This window comes from Mobula hypostoma, chromosome 1 (assembly GCF_963921235.1).
Source record: "Mobula hypostoma chromosome 1, sMobHyp1.1, whole genome shotgun sequence".
Classification (NCBI taxonomy): Eukaryota; Metazoa; Chordata; class Chondrichthyes; order Myliobatiformes; family Myliobatidae; genus Mobula; species Mobula hypostoma.
This window is the reverse complement of record NC_086097.1, coordinates 137,021,119-137,042,769: the sequence shown is the minus strand read 5'-3', so window position 1 is coordinate 137,042,769 and position 21,651 is coordinate 137,021,119. Positions and strand designations below refer to the sequence as shown.

The 21,651-nt window shown below is 44.2% G+C and overlaps 1 protein-coding gene across 5 annotated transcripts in view; it reads left to right on the top strand.

The window, feature by feature from the left end:
- col14a1a (collagen, type XIV, alpha 1a) overlaps positions 1-21,651 on the top strand; it is a 267,320-nt gene that overhangs the window by 147,155 nt on the left and 98,514 nt on the right. For 4 of the 5 annotated variants that reach the window (XM_063056387.1, XM_063056368.1, XM_063056377.1 and 1 more), the window contains exons 15-23: positions 4,723-4,846; positions 4,976-5,115; positions 7,248-7,380; positions 9,930-9,989; positions 10,577-10,719; positions 16,923-17,052; positions 17,754-17,876; positions 19,129-19,278; positions 20,233-20,349. In XM_063056387.1, the coding sequence (XP_062912457.1) occupies positions 4,723-4,846; positions 4,976-5,115; positions 7,248-7,380; positions 9,930-9,989; positions 10,577-10,719; positions 16,923-17,052; positions 17,754-17,876; positions 19,129-19,278; positions 20,233-20,349 (1,120 nt within the window). The remainder of the gene's footprint in view (positions 1-4,722; positions 4,847-4,975; positions 5,116-7,247; positions 7,381-9,929; positions 9,990-10,576; positions 10,720-16,922; positions 17,053-17,753; positions 17,877-19,128; positions 19,279-20,232; positions 20,350-21,651) is intronic. The other variant, XM_063056396.1, reaches the window with a different exon arrangement.

Here is a 21,651-nt window from a genome sequence, read left to right as displayed (position 1 = left end):
TGCTGGTAAACCAAGTAGCGCACGCAAAATGCTGGAGGAATTCAGCAGACCAGGCAGTATCTATGGAAAAGAGTACAGTCGACGCTTCAGGCTGAGACCCTTTGGAGAGAATTGCTTTGTGTATGTCTTTCCCCCAAATCTGGTACCAGGTAACATGACCGTAGAGCTGTTGGACAGGCAATGAAAGCCCAGTGAAACCTTTGTGCCCAGAAATCTGCTCTCCTTGCTGTATCTCAGTTTAGAAGTGATTCAGTCTCCCAAACCCAACCTAATGTAGGCTCACAAGCACCTGTGTTGTATTATGGATGGGCAATAAAAACGTTGACACCCCATTTCTCTCCACAGATGCTGCCTGACTTCCAGAATTCCTCCAGCATCTGTTTTCCATATTCCATCATAGAACATAGAACATAGAATAGTACAGCACAGTACAGGCCCTTTGGCTCACAATGTTGTGCCGTCTCTCAAACCCTGCCTCCCATATAACCCCACACCTTAAATTCCTCCATATACCTGTCTAGTAGTCTCTTAAACTTCACTAGTGTATCTGCCTCCACCACTGACTCAGGCAGTGCATTCCACGCACCAATCACTCTCTGAGTAAAAAACCTTCCTCTAATATCCCCCATGAACTTCCCACCCCTTACCTTAAATCCATGTCCTCTTGTATTGAGCAGTGATGCCCTGGGGAAGAGGCGCTGACTATCCACTTAATATTCCTCTTAATATCTTGTATACCTCCATCATGTCTCCTCTCATCCTCCTTCTCTCCAAAGAGTAAAGTTTCCTTAATCTCTGATCATAATGCATACTCTCTAAACCAGGCAGCATCCTGGTAAATCTACTCTGTACTCTTTTCAATGCTTCCACATCCTTCCTATAGTGAGGTGACCAGAACTGGACACAGTACTCCAAGTGTGGCCTAACCAGAGTTTTATAGAGCTGCATCATTACATTGCGACTCTTAAACTGTATCCCACGACTTGTGAAAGTTAACACCCCATAAGCTTTCTTAACTACCCTATCCACCTGTGAGGCAACTTTCAGGAATTTGTGGACACGTACCCTGAGATCCCTCTGCTCCTCCACACTACCAAGTATCCTCCCATTTACTTTGTACTCTGCCTTGGAGTTTGTCCTTCCAAAATGTACCACCTCACACTTCTCTGAGTTGAACTCCGTCTGCCACTTCTCAGCCAACTTCTGCATCTTATCAAGGTCTCGCTGCAATCTTTGACAATCCTCTGCACTATCTACAACACCACCAACCTTTGCGTCATCTGCAAACTTGCCAACCCACCCCTCTACCCCCACATCCAGGTCATTAATAAAAATCACGAAAAGTAGAGGTCCCAGAAGAAATCCTTGTGGGACACCACTAGTCACAATCCTCCAATCTGAATGTACTCCCTCCACCATGACCCTCTGCCTTCTGCAGGCAAGCCAATTCTGAATCCACCTGGCCAAGCTTCCCTGGATCACATGCCTTCTGCCTTTCTGAATAAGCCTACCATGTGGAACCTTGTCAAATGCCTTACTAAAATCCATATAGATCACATCCACTGCACCACCCCCATCTATATGCCTGGTCACCTCCTCAAACAAGTCTATCAGGCTTGTTAGACACGATCTGCCCTTCACAAAGTCATGCTGACTGTCCCTGATCAGACCATGATTCTCTAAATGCCCAGAGATCCTATCTCTAAGAATCTTTTCCAACAGCTTTCCCACCACAGACACAAGGCTCACTGGTCTATAATTACCCGGACTATCCCTACTACCTTTTTTGAACAAGGGGACAACATTCGCCTCCCTCCAATCCTCCGATAGCATTCCCGTGGACAACAAGGACATAAAGATCCTAGCCAAAGGCCAGGGAGCAGTGGTCACTGTCCCCCAGATGCTCACCCACTGAGACATCTGTGACCTGACCCGGTTCATTACCTAGTACTAGATCTAGTATGGCATTCCCCCTAGTTGGCCTGTCCACATACTGTGACAGGAATCCATCCTGGACACACTTAACAAACTCTGTCCCATCTAAACCCTTGGAACTAATCAGGTGCCAATTAATTTAGGGAAGTTAAAGTCACCCATGATAACAACCCTGTTATTTTTGCACCTTTCCAAAATCTGCCTCCCAATCTGCTCCTCTGTATCTCTGCTGCTATCAAGGGGCCTATAGAATACCCCCAGTAGGGTAACTGCTCCCTTCCTGTTCCTGACTTCTACCCATATTGACTCAAAAGAGGATCCTGCTACATTACCCACCCTTTCTGTAGCCGTAATAGTATCCCTGACCAGTAATGCCAACCCTCCTCCCCTTTTTCCGCCCTCTCTATCCTTTTTAAAGCACTGAAATCCAGGAATATTGAGAATCCATTCCTGCCCTGGTGCCAGCCAAGTCTCTGTAATGGCCACTACATCATAATTCCATGTATGTATCCAAGCTCTCAGTTCATCACCTTTGTTCCTGATGCTTCTTGCATTGAGGTACACACATTTCAGCCCTTCTACCTTACTGTCTTTACACCGTTTATTCTGCTTCTCTTTCCTCAAAGCCTCTCTATATGTTAGATCTGGCTTTACTCCATGCACTTCTTTCACTGCTCTATCGCTCTGGGTCCCATCCCCCTTGCAAATTAGTTTAAACCCTCCCAAACCATGCTAGCAAACCTACCTGCAAGGATATTGCTCCCCCTCGAGTTCAGGTGCAACCCATCCAATCTGTACAGGTCCCACCTTCCCCAGAAGAAATCCCAATGATCTAAAAATGTAAAACCCCGCTCCCTGCACCAGCTCCTCAGCCACACATTCAACTGCCATCTCCTCCAATTCTTACCATCACTATCACGTGCGCTGGCAGCAATCCTGAGAATGTCACCCTTGAGGTCCTGTTCTTCAGCTTTCTGCCTAGTTCCCGAAACTCACACTTCAGGACCTCATCCCTCTTCCTGCCTATGTCGTTGGTACCAACGTGTATCACGACTTCTGGTTGCTTTCCCTCTTGTACCAGGATGTTGTGCACCCGGTCAGAGACATCCCGGACTCTGGCACCCGGGAGGCAACAAACCATGTGGGTGTCCTTCCCATGTCCACAAAATCTCCTGTCATCGGTAGTCTCTTGTATGTCGGTGTCGATCTTGTCCATGATTAACATGTGATATTGTCCAATATCACTAAGACAATGTAACTATAGTGTTAATCACATTGCCTTAGTAATGTGATCATAGTGTTAGTGGGCCATATAAAGTGATGCTGAAGGAATGCTGCTGACACAGCCCCAGCAGCCCGATGCTATCTATGTGGAGTGTGCAGGTTTTGCCTGTGTTTTCTCCTGGTGTCTGGTTTCCTCCCACACTCCAAAGGTGGATGAGTTGGTAGGTTACTAGTCCGCTGTAATTGGCGCCAGTGTATGGGTGAGTGGTACAGTGAAATCTGGGGGATTTGGTGAGTGTGGTGGAAATGAGTGATGTCAACAGAGCTGATGGAATTGCTCTGCTAGGAGACAAAACGGGCCAAGTGCCCACCTCCCTTGTCATTTTGTAACTAATCGAGAGGCTTGGATGTTTGATTTAAGGACAGTTCAAAATCCCACCACAGCCACTGGTGAACTTATTTGCAGTAACGGGATCCAGGAAACCACAGGATTCTTGTAAACCACTTTGTTCATTCATGCCTCTGAGGAGGGAGATCGGACATGTCTTTCCACCTGGTTCCCAGACTGACAACACTGAACACAGCCCTCTGAAATACTGAGGGAGAGAGCTGGTTCAGGAACAAGTAGGGAATGGTATTAAACAGTGTCCTGCTCGGAGCTTTCGTGAAGGATAATGTCTGGCCCCTGGACAAACTTTTAAAGTTCAAAGTAAATGTATTATTGAAGTATGTGTATGTCACCATGTACAGCCCTGAGATTCATTTTCTTGCAGTGTGTGTGTGTTGTTTAAGCATTTTTGTTCATTTAAATAATTCATTATAAGTTATATGTATAAATAAATGCATGTGTCATTACACTACCAAATTATACTCGCATGCTTCGCTTTCATAAGAAATAGGAGCAGGAGTAGGCCATGTGGCCTGTCGAGCCTGTTCCGCCATTCCATAAGATCATGGCTGATCTGACCATGACTCACCACCACCTCTGCCTTTTCCCCATAACCCTTAGTTCCCCTACTATGTAAAAATCTATCCAGCCTTGTCTTATATATATTTACTGAGGTAATCTCCACTGCTTAAAGTAAACACAGAGTAACACTCGGATTTTGGATTCTGGTGCCTTTTTTTTTGAATTAGTTTAATATTGTGAAGTTACAAAATGTAGCGGTTTCTCCTGAATGTCCTCACAACTCCTGTATTGAAGTGCATGTCAGTGTTGGTCTTGATGCTAGCACAGGATGAGGGTTGAATGGCTGACTCCTGCCCCATTTAACTTTGTAGCACCTCTAGTCCTGAACTGCCCTACTGTTCAAAGCATGATCTCTCCATCTACCTTATCAAATCCTTCAGTATTCTAAATAATCTCTATCAGGACACTTTCGAGATCATTATTTCAATATTACCTGTATTTCCCTTGTGTGCTTATTTACCTCCCTTTTAAATCAGTGTCTGCACTTGAGTTTGAAAGTTCTCTGTTCCACATTCACCTTCTCTCTGGAAAAGAAAATTCTCTTGATTTATCTTTTGAATTGACTGGTTATCCCTTTTATTTGTCACCCTTAGGTTGAAGTTGAAGATACGACAACTTTTTTAAGAAACCTGACATCACTTACAGAGTACACAATTGCAGTGTTTTCGATCTATGATGAGGGACAATCAGAGCCACTGACGGGCAGCTTTACCACAAGTAAGTTGTCTCTGCCTTCACATTGCACGTCTGTTGCTCACCTTGTATCCAAAGACAATGATTCATCTTTATAGATTCAAATGAACTTGCTATTGTAATGGTTTCCTGTTTATTTCCGTGTTTATGCAGAGAGCGTTCCCAAGCCGTTATCCTTAAGGGTCAGTGATGTTTCTCTGGACAAGTTCAGAGTTAGCTGGAAGCATGCTGCTGAAGATGTTACCTTGTACAGACTAGCATGCACTCCCTTGAGTGGGGAAGAGGCAAAAGAGGTAAAGCACAATGTATCAAGGCGCAATGGTAGTTCAGGGAGTTAATACATGAACCAGAGCTCCTCTTGTCCATGGGTTCATCTCACTAGGAAGACTTAATTTGTACACTTAGATTGCACTGCACCAGGACGGAGGGAGAATCAGAATCTGGTGGAATATCATTGCGTACATCAGTAAATTTATAGTTTTGCACAGCAGTACAGTGTAATATATCAATAATATTATAAATTACAATAATATATATATAAAAATAAAAGTATAATTAATTAAGTAGTTTTGCAAAAACAATGAGATGGTGTTCATGGCTTGGTTCATTATCTGTTCAGAGATCTGATCCTGGAAAGGAAGAAGCTGTTTCTAAAACATTGAGTGTTTGTCATTAGGTTTATGTACCATTTCTCTGGTAGTAATAAAAAGAGCAAGTAAGTTTATTTGTATAACCCTTTTCAAACGCAAGGAGTTCAAACATCAAATTTTAGACAACATCCAAGAGAATAAAATCAAACAAAAATAGGTATGATAAATAGCAGTTACAGTGCAGAAGAGTTTCATTAAAAGCTACATCAAAAGGCAAAGTTTTAAGCCTTGCTTTAAGAGAGCTTAAAGTTGGGGTAGACTTCAGATCCTCTGGAAGGTTATTCCAGATGTGTGGAGCATAGTAACTAAAAGCTGCTTCACCATGCTTAGTTTTGGCCCTGGGGATGGAGAGCACGTCCTGGGTGACGAAAGCCCTTAATGAAGGATGCTACCTTTTTGAGGCATCACATTAAACCGTGCTGCATGTAGGAAATGCCGTTTTCCAGATAGACAGAGGCCAATTCATCTCCTCAGGTGGATGGATAGCATCCCATGGAATTATTTGGGAATAGAGATAGATATTTTTTTCCTTCAACTTCTAAACCTGGGCAGATTTTTTTTAAGCCAGCATCACATTGCTGTTTGTAGCAGTTTGCTGTTCACAAATTGGCTGTGACATTTCCTGCAGTGACTGAACTTCACAGTGAGAGATCCTGGGGCTGAGAAAGAGGCAATATAAATACACAGCTTTCAGAAAGGCATTGGCAAAAGCTACCTTTGATGCAGCACATTGTAGAGATCTTGTGAAAATAGAAAATCTGATATCAGAGAAGGGTGCAATTAGCTTTGATTAATAATGCACAGTAAATGGGGCCAGAGTGAGTCTGTTCTACCTGGAACCTGACTCTGATCCTGACACGTTGCCCTTTTCACTTTTATTCGTCAATATAATAAACATTAGTGTGAAAAGTTTCTAAGTTGATTAAAAAAAAAGTTTGGCATGTCCTCTTTGAACATCACCAATTTTTAGAGAGGAAAAGGCATCCAATCTGGATGTGTTGCAGCTTGGTATGTCAACTGCTCTGCCCAGAGCCACAAGAAGTCCAGCGAGTTGTGGACACTGCTGAGCAGATAACGGAAACCAGTCTCTCCTCCTGAGACTCTGTCTATACTTCTCCCTGTCTCGATAAAGTAACCAACAGAATCAAGGACTCCACCCATTCCAGACATACTCTCTTTTCCTTCCTTTCATCAGGTAGAAGGTAGAAAAGCCTGAAAGCGTGTATCGCAAGGTTCAAGGACGGATTCTATCCTGTTGTTATAAAACTATCGAACGTTTCCCTTGTATAATAAGATGGACTCTTGACCACTCAATCTCTCATTTTGGTCCATGCATTTTATTGTCTACCTGCACTGCACTCTCTCTCTGTGACTGTAACGCTACATATGTTCTGCATTCTATTACTGACTTCCACTGTGCTCTCAGGGTACTGCTGCGATGGAATGATTTGTATGGATGGCGTGCAAAGACTTTCACTGTACCTCAGCACATGTGATGATAATAAACCAATTTACTATTTTACCAGAAATGAACCTCCCCCATATTATAATGCAACCCCAAGAATTTCATCACTAATTTGGAGAGTATTGGATATCTCAAAGGCCCAGGATCTTTCACTATCCATTCCAATTAAATATATAGTTGGTATTAATACCACCAGTAAGATCTAAGCTGGAACTATTATAAAGTCTGTTCATGACGGTGTATTACATTACTTCAAACCTCCTTAAGTAACATATTACTTCCCTAACCAGGGTATTTTTCTCCTTTACAGTTTGTCTTCAGTGGGGATACAGACACAGTAATTCTTGATGATTTATTGCCTGGGACAGAATATGAAGTGTCTCTCTCAGCAATATATAGCGATGAGGCGGAAAGTGAAGCTGTTACTGTCCTTGAAACTACACGTAAGATGACAGCATGCTAAACTATCCCGTTCAATTTGCATGCATCATGAAATTGTACATGTATAACAACAGTGTAAGTTCTGCGAATGGCTACAAGCACAACAAAATAATTTGGCTGCATGCTGTCGACAAAGGCAGCTTGTCTTCATAAAGTACCTTTAACACAATAAAACATCTCAAGCAACTTCTTGGGAGTGGTCTCAAATAAAACTTGATATACCTGACCTGAAGAGGAATTGGAATGAGTGACTAAAAGCTGGGCCAGTGAAATAGAGGGCGGGAGACTTGGGGTAAGCAGTAGTGATGAGATGTGCGGGAGTGGTACGAGTGGAGAGCTCCAAAAGATTTTGTGGAGAAAGTGGGGTGGGAAGAGTTACAGTCATGTGTAGCTATGGATGCATTTAAAAAGCCAGATTAAGAATTCTAAAATCCTGCCGTTGCTCCGATTGGCAAGAACAATGCACGCTGGTGTACAGTACTGGGTTTGTGTAGTAGTAAGGACATGTGCAAGGGTATTAGCTATCCTTGTGTAGAGTGGTTTGTAAAATGGTCAGGAAGACAGTAAGGGTGTGATTAAGTAGTGAGAGTGCATAATGTTGTTTCTGGAACTGGTAGACTTGAGTTATAAGGACAGAACGGATAAACTGGGAGTTGTTTTTATGGAGTGAAAACAGTAGAGGTGAGATCTTATAGTTTATAAAAATGACATAATGTCTTTAGATAGGTTAGATAGTGACAGCTTTTTCCCTGAGAATCAAGTCTAAAAGTAGAAGTCAAAGGTTTAAGGTGATATCTAAAGGGAATCAGAAAGGCAAGTTATTCCACACAATGGGGTGGGTATACGGAATAAGCTGCCAGAGGAAGTGATAGATGCAGCTACATTTACTATATCTAAAAGACATTTGAGTAGGTTCATGGACGAGAAAGATTCAGAGGTACGGGGGCCAAATGCAGGTACAGGGACGTGGTTAGCATAGACGAGTTGGGGTGAAGGGCCTTTTTCTGTGTTTATAACCACGGATGTATGAACCTAAAACTGTCTTGGTTGTGCTGAAGGATCTAAGGGATCTTGGACATGCATTCTTCAGAGTCTCAACATTTTTATTTTGTTCCAGGATTCTGATACAAAAAAGGGACAAGGAAACTCCTTTTAACCCACTTCAGGCCATGACTAGATATGGTTGTTAGAGTGGCTAGGCTTGGGCGAGAACAGGTGCAGGCTAGGACTTGCTTGAGAAGTTAGAGGGATGACAGATGTCTTTAGGATGGTAGTTCAGTGCAATGGAATGCTCCTCCTCTGAGACGTGGGATTTCAGGGTACCTAACTGTCTCCCTGGTGACTACTTCTGCAGGAAGTGCATCCACGTGCAGCTCCTGACCGACAAGGTCAAGGAGCTGGAACTGGATGCGCTCAGGAAAACCTCTAAGATGAGATTTTTACTGAGGTGGTCACACCCAGAGTGCAGGCTTCAAATAGATGGGAGACCACCAGGAAAATTAAGAGGAGTAAGTAGTCAGTGCAGGGTTTCTCACGGCTATTCCTTCCAGCAACAAGTGTATCCCTTTGCATACTGCTGGACAGGGAGAGATCGGAGACTCTGTGACCATGAAGAATGACGCTGGAGGGGTAGTCACGCCACGCTTTAAGAAAGGAAAGGAGCAGAAGAAAGGTACGTAGGTCAGTTAGCCTGACTTCAATGGTTGGTAAAATGTTGGAGTCCATTATTAAAGATAAGCTTTCAGGGTACTTGGAGGAACATGATAGATCAGGCCAAAGTCAGCATAGTTTCCTTAAGGGGAAATCTTGCCCGAAAAATCTGTTGGAATTCTTTGAGGAAATAACAAAGGAGAATTGGTGGATGTTTACGTGGATTTTCAGAAGGCCTTTGGCGAGGTGCCACACATGAGAGGGTACAGAGGAAAGTTACGAGAACGATTCCAAGAATGAATGGGTTAACGTATGGGGAGCACTGGATGGCTCTGGGCCTGTACTCGCTGGAGTTTAGAAGAATGAGGGGAGATCTCATTGAAACCTATCAAATATTAAAAGGCTTAGCTATAGTGGATATGATGAGGATGATTCCTATAGTGGACGAGTCTAGGACCAGAGGGCCTAGCATAGAATAGAGGGATGTCCATTTGCAACAAAGATGAGAAGGCAATTTTTTAGCCAGAAGGTGCTGAATCTGTGGAAATCGTTGCCACAGACTGGTGTGGAGGGCAGGTCATTGAGTACATTTGAAGCAGAGGTTGATGGGTTCTTGATTAGTCTGGGCATCAAAGTTTAGGGGGAGAAGGCATGAGAATGGGATTGAAAGGCATAATAAATCTGCCATGATGGAATGGCTGAGTGGACTTAATGGGCCAAATGGCCCAATTATACTCCTATGTCTATGGTTTTATGGTGTTTTCTCATTAAATTCACACGTTTATTCAATTAATAAACTGACTGGGGAAAACTCAGATCCACGTAATGAAATAAATATAAGATTTTATTCTGAATGGTGATATGTTGTAAAATTAATTTTAACTCTATTTCCAAATTACAGTTCAGCAAATAGTCACGACAACACCAACCACTACAACCACTCTTCCTCCAACTACAGTAGGTATGTAGTTAATGAGAAAACTTTATCAGTAATGTCGAATAAGTGGAATCTATAAATCCAAAACATAGGAGTGGTATGGCTGGGGGCAGTGTGGTGGTTGTGGCAGGAAGAAGGTGAGAGCTGGGGCAGTGGAAGGGCTGGGGTGTATTTAGAGTGAGGGCTTTGGAGTTAGGAAATGTAGAACAGGAGCTGATTGGTGTGATGATCACTGTTTCATTGTTACAGGAGCAGTAAATGGGAGACACTTGTTCACACCTGATTCCTGACACAGCAACACTATCACCATCTAAATCAAGGTCGTGATTATTGTCAAACGCACACATATGTATGCACAGGTGCAATGAAAAACTTGCTTGTAGCAGCACCACAGCCACATCGCATTAGATGAGCAGCATTCAGAAGAAAAAAATAACTTGGATGTAAATTGTACACAGTTTTCACAAGAAAGAGCACAATCAGCTGTATGACCCTGTACTTCCATTCTCACAATTCCATACCGTCTCAGCAACCAATTGCTTCCCAAGGACGAGTACCAAGTCTATTCCCAAAGCTCCGGGTTCTAATTCACTCTGCTTTGTTTGGCTTAGTTGTCCGATCTGGAATAAGGAACCTGGTCCTGGATGACGAGACCACGTTCAGTGTCCATGTGTCGTGGGAGCCTGCTGATTCCTTCATCACCCAGTACAGAGTCTCTTACGTCTCTCTCAAAGGAGATCGGGCGGAAGAAGCGGTAAGCATGGTTGGAATGAGTCTTCAGATGTTTACTTTGGTATCCAGAACTGTCCTTACCAGTACAAGGCTGAGTAAAGGGTAACCTGTGAGTGTGAAGAGGAGAGCAACATCTTCGGTTTTTAACACGTAACATCTCACTTGTTTCAAATTATTGTTGTCATTGTACATGGTGGTACCTATACAGGTGGAGTTACAGACCAATATTCTGAGGCTTCAGTTAGTGATGGTCTTTTCTTGTCTGTGCCTCTTAGGCATGGAATGTAGCTAGAAATAGACTGCCAAACCCCTTGTAAGTGTACCTCCCTGCTAAGTCATAATGGCGGAACATCTTCCCTGTTCCTGAAAATTATGTAGAGCCTAATTCTTCCACAATTATTTCAAACCTCCCTTCCCTCGAAACATAATTAGTCAGTATTTTTAAAAATCAGCTTTGATATCACTTTAGTATGGCTCCACTGTCTGGTGAAAGAGTTATAGTGGGATCTTTTGTGTTGTCTGAGAATTCTACTGTGCAAATGGTCGCAGAGCCAGCTTGACGATGGGGGTGTGGTGAATGTCAAGGGCCTCCTGAACTGACTCATGGGGACCCACGCCAGGAAGGGCGAGTTCTCTACATGGGTCTTTGTGCACAGTTTCACCAGTGCCAAGTGCCACAGTCCTACAGTCCTGAGCCGTGGGCTGTCCATGCAAGGTCTGCCTGCTCAGTCTGGGAACTGAATTGGAGCTTTGTGCAATTATGATGATTATGAAGACATGCAGCCCTCTTTTATTGTCATTTAGTAATGCATGCATTAAGAAATGATACAATATTTCCTCCGGTGTGATATCACAAAACACAGGACAAACCAAGACTGAAAAAACTGACAAAACCACGTAATTATAACATATAGTTACAACAGTGCAACAATACCATAACTTGATGAAGAAAGTCCATGAGCACAGTAAAGTTCAAAGTCTCTCAAATGTCCCACATCTCACGCAGACGGGAGAAGGAAGAAAACTCTCCCTGCCATGCCCGACCACAGTCCGACCCTGAGTCATCCAAAAACTTTGAGCCTCCGATCAGCCCTCCGACACCGAATACCAAGCACCATCTCTATCCGAAAGATTCGACCTCAATCTCGGTCGCCAGCAGCAGGCAAAGCCGGGGATTTTGGGGCCTTCCCTCCGGAAGATTTCTCGATCACGCAGTAACAATGGCAACGAACTGGCGTTTCAGAAATTTATCCAGATTGTGCTTTCACGTCTGTCTCCATCAAATCAGAATTGTCCACGGCCCCTATTTAACGGATACGATATCATTTTCACTGGAGGGCTGTGCACGCACAGCGCGCGGCTATCTCCTCCTCCTCCTCCTTAGGCATTAATTACTAGAATGTTAGCAGACTGAAGGGTTAGAGTGTATAAAAAGGTCGAGAATCTGGTTGGGTATTTAACTAACTCTTTGGTTGGGAGGCACAGCTCCAATCTGCTAATTAAATTTGCCAACGACACAACATTGATTGGCCTCATCTCAATCAATAACGAGGTGGTCTACAGGGAGGAAGTCATCTCTCCGACACAGTAGTGACAAGAAAACAACCTCTCCCTCAATGTCGCAAAAACAAAGGAGCTGGTTGTGGATTACAGAAGGAATGGAGACAGGCTAACCCCTATTGATATCAATGGATCTGGGGTTGAGAGGGTAAACAGCTTCAAGTTCCTCAGCATCCACATCACTGAGGACCTCACATGGTCTGTAGACAACAGCGCCTCTTTCACCTCAGACAGTTGAAGAAGTTTGGTATGGGTGCTCAAATCCCAAGAACTTTCTACAGGGGCACAATTGAGAGCATCCTGACAGGCTGCATCACTGCCTGGTATGGGAACTGTACCTCCCTGAATCGCAGGGCTCTGCAGAGAGTGGTGCGGACAGCCCAGCATATCTGTAGTTGTGATCTTCCCATGATTCAGGACATTTACAAGGACAGGTGTGTAAAAAGGGCCCGTAGGATCATTGGGAATGCAAACCATCCCAACCATAATCTATTCCAGCTGCTACCATCCGGGAAATGGTACCGCAGCATAAAAGCCAGGACCAACAGGCAGCGGGACAACCTCTTCCACCAGGCCATCAGACTGATGAACTCACACTGACTTGAGTGTACTCTATATGACATCGACTGTTCTATTTACTATAAATGATTATTAATTACGATGGTTGCACATTTAGACGAAGACATGACATAAAGATTTTTACTCCTCATGTATGTGAAGGATGTAAGTAATAAAGTCAATTCAGTTCAATATGATGAAATAATGTAGCAGAGGACTCTTACTGAATTTGTTCAGCTTCACTTTTGGAGATAACTGATTTATGAAATCAAGTTTTATTACAGTGTCTGTTACAACAGTTGAAAACAACACTATTTTTGGCACTAGTTTGGCTATTAATAGTAAAGCAAGATAATCAGCAAATGAATGCAGTCACCAAATGTGACCTTTTGTGCCTGAAAAGAGCTCAGTATGTAGACATACATACAGGGCTACAGTTGTATCTCTCGCTGGCTTGAAGAAGCAAGCCAACAGGGACTTAATGAACACGAAATCAAAACCAGGCACTGTTCTATTCCTAATGGCCTAGTGGGACCAGTAATGTTTTCCTTCCCTTTCTTGCCCAGGAGATCTATCCTCAGTTCCCTACAGTTTCTGGGCTAGGCCTACCTAAAGATGTGATATCAAACCTTCAACAGCATCCACCTCTGTCTCGGTGTCATCTCCTCCTAACTCCCAGTGGACCATGACCTCACCGTTGAACATCGGTCCATTGTCTCCTAGATCAGCGGTCCCCAACCACCGAGCCGCGGACTGGTACCAGGCCGCAGAGCATGCGCTACCGGGCCGCGAGGAAGCGATATGATTTGGTCAGCTGCACCTTTCCTCATTCCCTGTCATGACCGTTGATCAGCCATTACGCATGCGAGATCGTGACCCGCGCGTCATCTGTGTCAGGGTGGGAAGGAGATCAACTCCTTGAGCTTGCAAATGGGCTGAAAAGTATGTTTGACATAACATTTCTGTTGGCATTTTGGATCAAAGTCAAGGCTAAGTATCCTGAGATAGCCACGAAAGCACTGAAAATGTTGCTTCCATTTCCAACATTTTTCTGCGAAGCAGAGTTTTCTGCAATGAATGCAACGAAAACTAAATTGCGGAATAGACTGGGCTTAAGGAACCCCCTTCGAGTATCGCTGTCTCCCATCACCCCTCGATAGGACCGTCTTGTTGCAGGGAAACAAGCCCACGGCTCCCACTGATTCAGCAATATTGGTGTGTTGCAATGATTTTATATATTTATACGGGGAAAATATGTGCTGTGTGTTTAATATCCAAATGTTACTTAAAATGTTATGATGCTATTGACTTATAAGTGACCCTATAACAATTACAGCACAGAAACAGGCCTTCTCGGCCCTTCTAGTCCATGTCGAACGCTACTCTCAACTAGTCCCACCAACCTGCCCACAGCCCATAACCTTCCATTCCTTTCCTGTCCGTATACCTATCCAATTTTTCTTTAAATGATAATATCGAACCTGCCTCTACCACTTCTACTGGAAGTTTGTTCAACACTTACTTCAAGCTCCCCTGTCCTCCCCTGATAATTGACATCACTATATTCATGTGAGGAAAATATGCGCTGTGTGTTTAATATTAAATTTGTTAGATAAACCCTTTTAGAAACAAAATTGAGTGTATTACCCACTTATCGCCTATATTCCAGTAGTGATTAACACCCACCCCCACGAACAGAATCGCCAAAAAGGATTTGCTGGTGGGGGGGAATCGGCAGGTCACGAAGCGCATGCGCACTGGGGTGCACGCGCAAGGCTTCATGGTCATTGTAGTCTTTCTGGGTAAACAACGCATTTGACTGCTACTCTTGTCCGTTGGCAACCTTACCCCCACCCCCCCGGTCGGCCGGTCCGCAAGAATATTGTCAATATTAAACCGGTCCGCAATGCAAAAAAGGTTGGGGACCCCTGTCCTAGATGGTCAGGAGCCTCATTTCCTTGGGAGGTCTTTCCTCCTCGTTGTCTAACCTTTACAACCTTCCAACCCCTTTGTCCTACAATCGTATCTATTTCCGTGTTTCTGTTATCTCTCTTTCTCTCTTCACTCTTTTATTCATACGCTGACTTTTCACCCTCCCTGTAAAATCCTACATTAATCTATCAAGCAGTCAGCTTCAACAAAAGTATCCCCATGACAACCGGAGCATCACCTTCTCAGAGATATCCCTTTTGTCCCATCCATCTCTCCCCAATCCTTTATACAACTTAAAACTACATTGTTTTCCTAATTTTATGGTTCTGATAAAGGTTCACAGAGATCAATCATTAACCCTATTCCCCCCCTCCCCCCGTCCCTGTCCCTGTCCCTGTGTCTCTACAGATGCTGCCTAATCTGTTGAGTGTTTCCAGGGTCTTTTTTTTATTTCAGACTTCCAGCATCTGCAGCTCTTTGATTTTCAATTGACCTTATGTTTCCATGGCCAGTTTTACAATCCCAGTTCTTTCCAAACCTGAACTCATCACAGAGCTCTACTCATCCTCCACTTGTGCCAAAGCCTATTCCCATCTGTCTGTGTTTTAATGTAACTTCCATTCCAGAAAAGCTCCCTTTTATCAATCTATCCTTGTCAGGACCTTCCATTGCCTGTCCCTTTCTCCCACCAGCAGTACACTGGGGAAAAACTACTGGACTAATGAGGATAAAGGCTGACAAGTGCCCTCAGTAGTTGGGAAGATGTTGGAGTCGATTATTAAGGATGAGGTCTCTGGGTACTTGGAGGCACATGGTAAATTGGGCTGTATTCAGCATGGTTTCCTCAACGAAAAACCTTGCCTGACAAATCTGTTGGAATTCTTTGGAGAAATAATGAGTAGGATAGACAAAGGAGAATGAGCTGATATTGTGTACTGTACTTGGATTTTGAGAAGGCCTTTGACAAGGTGCCACACATGAGGCTGCTTAGCCAAAGTGTAGTGAATCTGTGGAATTTTTTCCCACAGGCAGCTGTGGAGGCCAAGTCTTTATGTATATTTAAGGCAGAGGTTCATAGATTCTTGATTGGTCAGGGCATGAAGGGATACAGGGGAAGATGGCAGGAGATTTGGGCTGAGAGGAAAAATGGATCAGCCATGATGAAATGGTAGACCAGACTCGATGGGCCAAATGGCCTAATTCTGCTCCTTTATCTTATGCTTATGGTCTTAACAGGGTGATTAAAACTGAATAGAACATTACAAATGTGGAATGGAATGGAATATTCCAAATGCTTCACCAATGTCTCATACAACTGCAACATAACACCCCAGGTGGCTTAGATCTGGTGAGCAAGGGCCACTGACTAAAGGCAATGATCAGAAGGATTTCTTTTGCTCAAGGAGTTGTGGATCTTTGGGATTCCCTACCCCAGTGAACTGTGGAGGTGGAGTCATTGAACAGATTCGGGCAGAGATTGACACATGTTTCAATGACAAGGAGTATGGAGAGAGTAAGTGGTGTTGAGGCCACGATTGGATCAACCATGATCTTTGTTGATGATAGGGTGAGCTCTAGGAACCTATTCTCTGCTCTTGTGTTCCTGGTGATCTTGTTTAACGCTCTGAGAACTTTTTGATCACGGCAACATGGTAGTTGAGTAGTTAGCGTAATCCCTTACAGCACCAGTGATCAAGGTACTAATCCCGCCACTGCCTGTAAGATGTTCTGCGTGTGACCATGTGGGTTTCTTCAGGGTTCTTCCTCCCACATTCTAAAGACGTATGGGTAAGGGTCAGTAAGTTGTGGACTCGCTACATTGGTGCATTTTGCTCTGTTTTGACATTTGGGTATACGTGTGACAAATGGAGCTTATCTACCTTTACCTTTGCACCTCACTTCTACCTGTGGAAGTTGTGACACTGGTTACCTAATTCATGAGCTGCGGGTGTGAACCAGACTCCCTCTCTGCCTCCCCACCTCGTTCTCCTCCTTATAAATTGTTGCTCATACCAAGCTCTTGCCATGTGGCCCCACACCTCCTTATCTGGTTCAGGTCAAACTTTCTGTCACGTTCACCCTTCTGTGGAGTACGTTTGGAAGTAGTAATCACTTCAAAGAGCTGTGAGCTTCTCCTCCATTATACGCCAACTGCTGACTGTCCATGTTATTCAGGTGATGGTTCCAGGGAGAGAGAACACCCTCATCCTCCAACCTCTGCTTTCGGACACCGCATACCAAATTACAGTAACGCCGATTTATGTCGACGGAGAAGGCGCCAGCCTCACGGTTACGGGGAAGACATGTAAGTGAGGGGTCCACTTAATGAGGTAACTCCTATCCATCTGGGGGAGCAGGTGGGGTGAAGCAACCTTGATGGTGAAATTACTGGAAGTACATCTGGCCTGGCTGATCCATCGGCTGTTCCTCAGCCTTCGTAGCTGGGAATGTCTGTGTCGGTGCAGGAGTGAAGGAGGGGAGAGAATGCGCAAGAAAAAGAGTGAGGCTGGGGGAGTGGGAGGAGAGTGAGAGATGGTGAAGGAAGGTCAGTAGGGCGAGGAAGAGAGTTAGACGTTTAGGAAGGGAGAAGAATGCTGTGAAGTGGATAGAGAGAGGCTGTGCAAGGGAGGGGGACTGTCTGTGTGGTGCAGGGGGAGGAGGTAAACTGCAAGAGGGAGCAGCGGCGTGGGAGAAAACAAAACTATGGGAGCACACTCCTTTTTGTCTTTAAAGTGGTGACTCAGGAATATTTCTTTCCACCGGAGAGGCAGGTCGTCTCACTGAAGAGTGCAGTTGTGATGGTGACACTGTGCTGGTACGGCATTGCCCATCCTGAATTTGGTGCTCAAATCCCTGAAGCTGGTTCTCAAACCCACAATACCCTGACCCTACGGGGCCAGTGTGGCCCCCCAGCAACAGCTGTCCACGGAGACTGGGCAGTTTATTAATTTGATGAACATTTTTACAAAACACTGAATTACCTCTGGTGATTACTTCTGATTGCAGTGGCACTGTCCGGTCCCACAAACCTGCAAGTGTCAGATGAATGGTACAACCGTTTCCGGATTAGATGGGACCCTCCACCATCACCAACTATGGGCTACCGAGTGGTGTACACCTCTGCATCTGGTATTTCTATCTTTGTTCAGTAAAGCTAAGAAGATGTCTCAACATTTTACAAAAACTTTTAAGTATGCATGGTTCTATCCCAGTTATAATTTGGATTTAGTGGGGGAAAGGCCAGAACAGACATGATGGGTTGAAGGGCCTTCTCCTTGCTGAGGTATTGAATTGCCTCACAAGGGTTCAAGTGGGTTGATGGATTCCTGTGATGGAGGTGTTGTTCTACGAAGGTGGTCAGTAAGGTCTGACGTTAGTACACACACATAGAACGGTTGTGTCAGGCTATTTAAACTAGAATTAAACACCTAACCAAACTAATCTCTTCCGCCTACGTAACGTCCATATCCGTCCATTTCTCTGCACATTCATGTGTCTCTCTAAGAATCTCTAAAATGTTTTTATTGTATTTGTTTCCACCACCAGCCCTGGCAATACATTCCAGACACCCACTTCTCTCTCTGCTTTAAAAACACTTGCCCTGAACACCTCTTTTACATTTCCACTCCTCTCCCCACGCTCCCCCACCTTAAAAGCACATCCGCTGGTATTCGATATTTCAATTTGGAGAGAAAGATACCAGTTGTTTGTTACATCTATGCCTCTCAATCTTACAAATTTCTGTCAGGTTTCCCCTTCAGCCACTGCTGCTACAGAGTAAAGAATTAAAGTTTGTCCAACTTCTCCTCAAAGCACGTGCCCTCTGACTGAGGTAACATCCTGCTAACCCACCTCTATGCCCTCATCACAGCCCCCACATCCTTCCTGTAATGGGGTGAGCAGAACTGAATATAATTCTCCATATATGGCCTAATCGGAGCTTTATATTCTCTGGACACCCGAGTTATCAGATACTAATGGGATTGCTTTACTGGGAGCTGCCAAAATGGGCTGGATGTCCTTCTTACTTCATTATTGCAATACAGATAGACCCTTCCACTGAACTGATAGAATTCATGAAGGATCTGGGACTAACACTCAATGTTTCTGTTTGTCCATATTCCCATCTGAACTTTGAAATTGGGTTATTATTGTCACATGCACCATAATGCAGTGAGAAGCTTGTCATATCAGATTTGGATCTTTTTCAGATTACTTCTGATTCAGCTCTCAGTTTCTCTGGAACAGTGGTTCCCAACTTGGGGCCCATGGACCCTTGCTTGATGGTATTGGTCAATGGCATTTAAAAAAAAAGCTGGGAGCCCCTGCTCCAGAAGAGATGTTCACGGTGTGATTCCTCTGCATTTGTTGTCACTTTCAGCTCCTGGGCCAGTTCTAGATACCTTTGTTGGAGATGACGTGAACACCATGTTCATTCTTAACCTACTCAGTGGAACCGAATACCTCGTCAAAGTGTTTGCAACGTACTCCACAGGTTCCAGCAAGCCGCTGATAGGAAGAGCCAAGACACGTAAGATGTTTTCTCTGCCTGTGTTGATGCTGAGGAGTGTGCTGCTTCCTGAAGCGTGCATCCGAATCTTGGATTTGCCTTAACGGCACGTTAGGGCTCCCCGGAGAGGAGTGGCCGTGCCATGGGGTTGCCAGTGCTGCCAAGTCCAAATCTCCTCTATTTATGTGGAAGTTTCCATCTTCCTGGCCAAGCTCTGCTTGAGCTTTCACGGTAGTGCTCCAGCTCAGAGCCTGCGTCGTCTGGATGCTCCCAAAATTCATCAGCACTGACTCCATGGAGCCTGCTGTTGGGAATGCCCATAGGACACCAGAGACTTCAGAAGCTGGAATACACAGCAACAAACTATCTGCTGGAGGAATTCAGCAAGTCGAGTAGCATCTGTGGGGAGAAACCAATTGTCAATATTTTGGGTTGAGACCATACTTCAGATGTTGCTCAAACCCAATTTTCCTCCAGCAGATTGTTGCTTAGTGTACCTATGCAACCTTCCTGAGTACAGGATTCCATACAAATTTGTGAAGACATTAAGAGCAACAAACCAGATTTGTTTGTTTCTATCTTAATATTTTAAATTATTCATTTACTTTTATTTCTTAAAAATAGAAGTGTTTTATTTATTTTTCATTGCTAATATCCTTTGAATTTTGACAAATATCAGGAATGTTCAGAAGCTTATAAAATCCGTGACAGCTTTGGCAGACGGCAAAATAGGGCTTTGCCATCGGTCTAAGATTTGCAGAGATATTTTGTAGGTGTGGCTTATTCCGCACACCCATGTGACCTGATTACATTACTTGAAGTCCAGACGTTACTTGCGTGAAATTAGATTTCCAGGTTGCAACTCTGTAATAGATGCTTCATTCCCACCACTGGGATCATAAATGCATGGTGTAAGTTTGAGTGTCTCCTCTGTCACGTGAAGCTAACTGTCCACTACCACAATCTCTCTTGTAGTATATCTCGGGGTGACAAATCTTGCCTCGTATGATGTTCGGATGACAACCATGTGCACCCGCTGGCAGTTACACCAACATGCCACTACCTATAGAGTGCTTATCCAATCCCTCCAAGGTAAGTCCAAGTCAGAGAATGGTCTGCAATTGGTTTGCACAGGGTCCAGCCTGTACCTCCGGTATCCACAGGAAGAGTTACTTTGAGGGAATGTAGGTGTTGGAAAGAGCTGAGAGAGTAGTTCTAATCTCGTTGGAATCAAACAATTTGGATCAAGTTGTCTTAAGTTTGGGGAAACTTTGATCATTTTACTTCAGAAAGGATTTAGAGAAAGATGGAACAAGAAGCACAGGAAGGAACCATTCTGCATACACTGCTTATTTTGGAAAGAGTGATCCAATTAATTCCTCCAAAGGAGATATGAGACTGCAGGTGCTGGAATCTGGAGCAATCAACAATTTAGTGGAAAAAGAAATGCATCAAGCCGCATCTGTTGAGGGGGAAAGATTGTCGATGTTTTGGTTTGAAATGTTGACAATTCCTCTCCTCCTGCAGATGCTGCTCAACTTGTTGAGTTCCTCCCGCAGATGGTTTGTTGCTCCTTGTTCCTCCAAAGGTTTTCCATTAAAATATTCCTTCAGTCCTCTACCAGTGCAAGATCTATGTATGCTTGGCCAGGTCCTGGTCAAGTTAAGCTGATATCCATCACGGTAACTGAGCAGCAGTTTTCGTAGATCTTTTTTTTCACTTCCTGAAATGCCAGAGCCTTTCCCTCACATACCGGGCCAACATCAGGGGTGTGATGGACTTCTGTTCACTTCTGTTCACTCACTAGATGAGTGCCACTTAGCAAGGTCAACAGTGTCCAGCACAAAGCAGCCCATTCGATCAGCAGCACCTCCCTGAGCATTTCTTCCTTCTGCTACCAGTACACAAGAGCAGCGATATATACCGTCTACAGAATGCACTCCAGTTTCTCATCTGGGCTATTCCCACAGCACCTCCCACCACCCAGAAGGACAAGGGTAGCACGGGGATAGGGTCACCCCACCTCCCCTCCAAGTAACTCACTATTCCTGATTCGGAAGCATATTGTCATTACTTCATCGTCATGGAGCCTAAATCCTGGAACTCCCTGCCCAGCAGCATTGTGGGAGAACCTTCACCAGTGCAGGACCACAGCAGCTCAAGATGACACCCTTCACCACCTTCCGTAAGGTAACGAGGAATGATTAGGAGCTTCTGTCCCTAGCCTTCTCCACCATGAGAGGATTTCAAAGTCAGAGTTTGTTGTCAAATGCACAGGTGCAATGAAAAACTGGCTTGCAGCAGCACCACAAGCCTTTTGATAAACTGCATTCACAATAAAGCATGTATAAAACATAAATATTTCAAAATTTTCTCAAGGAACAACACAATTTG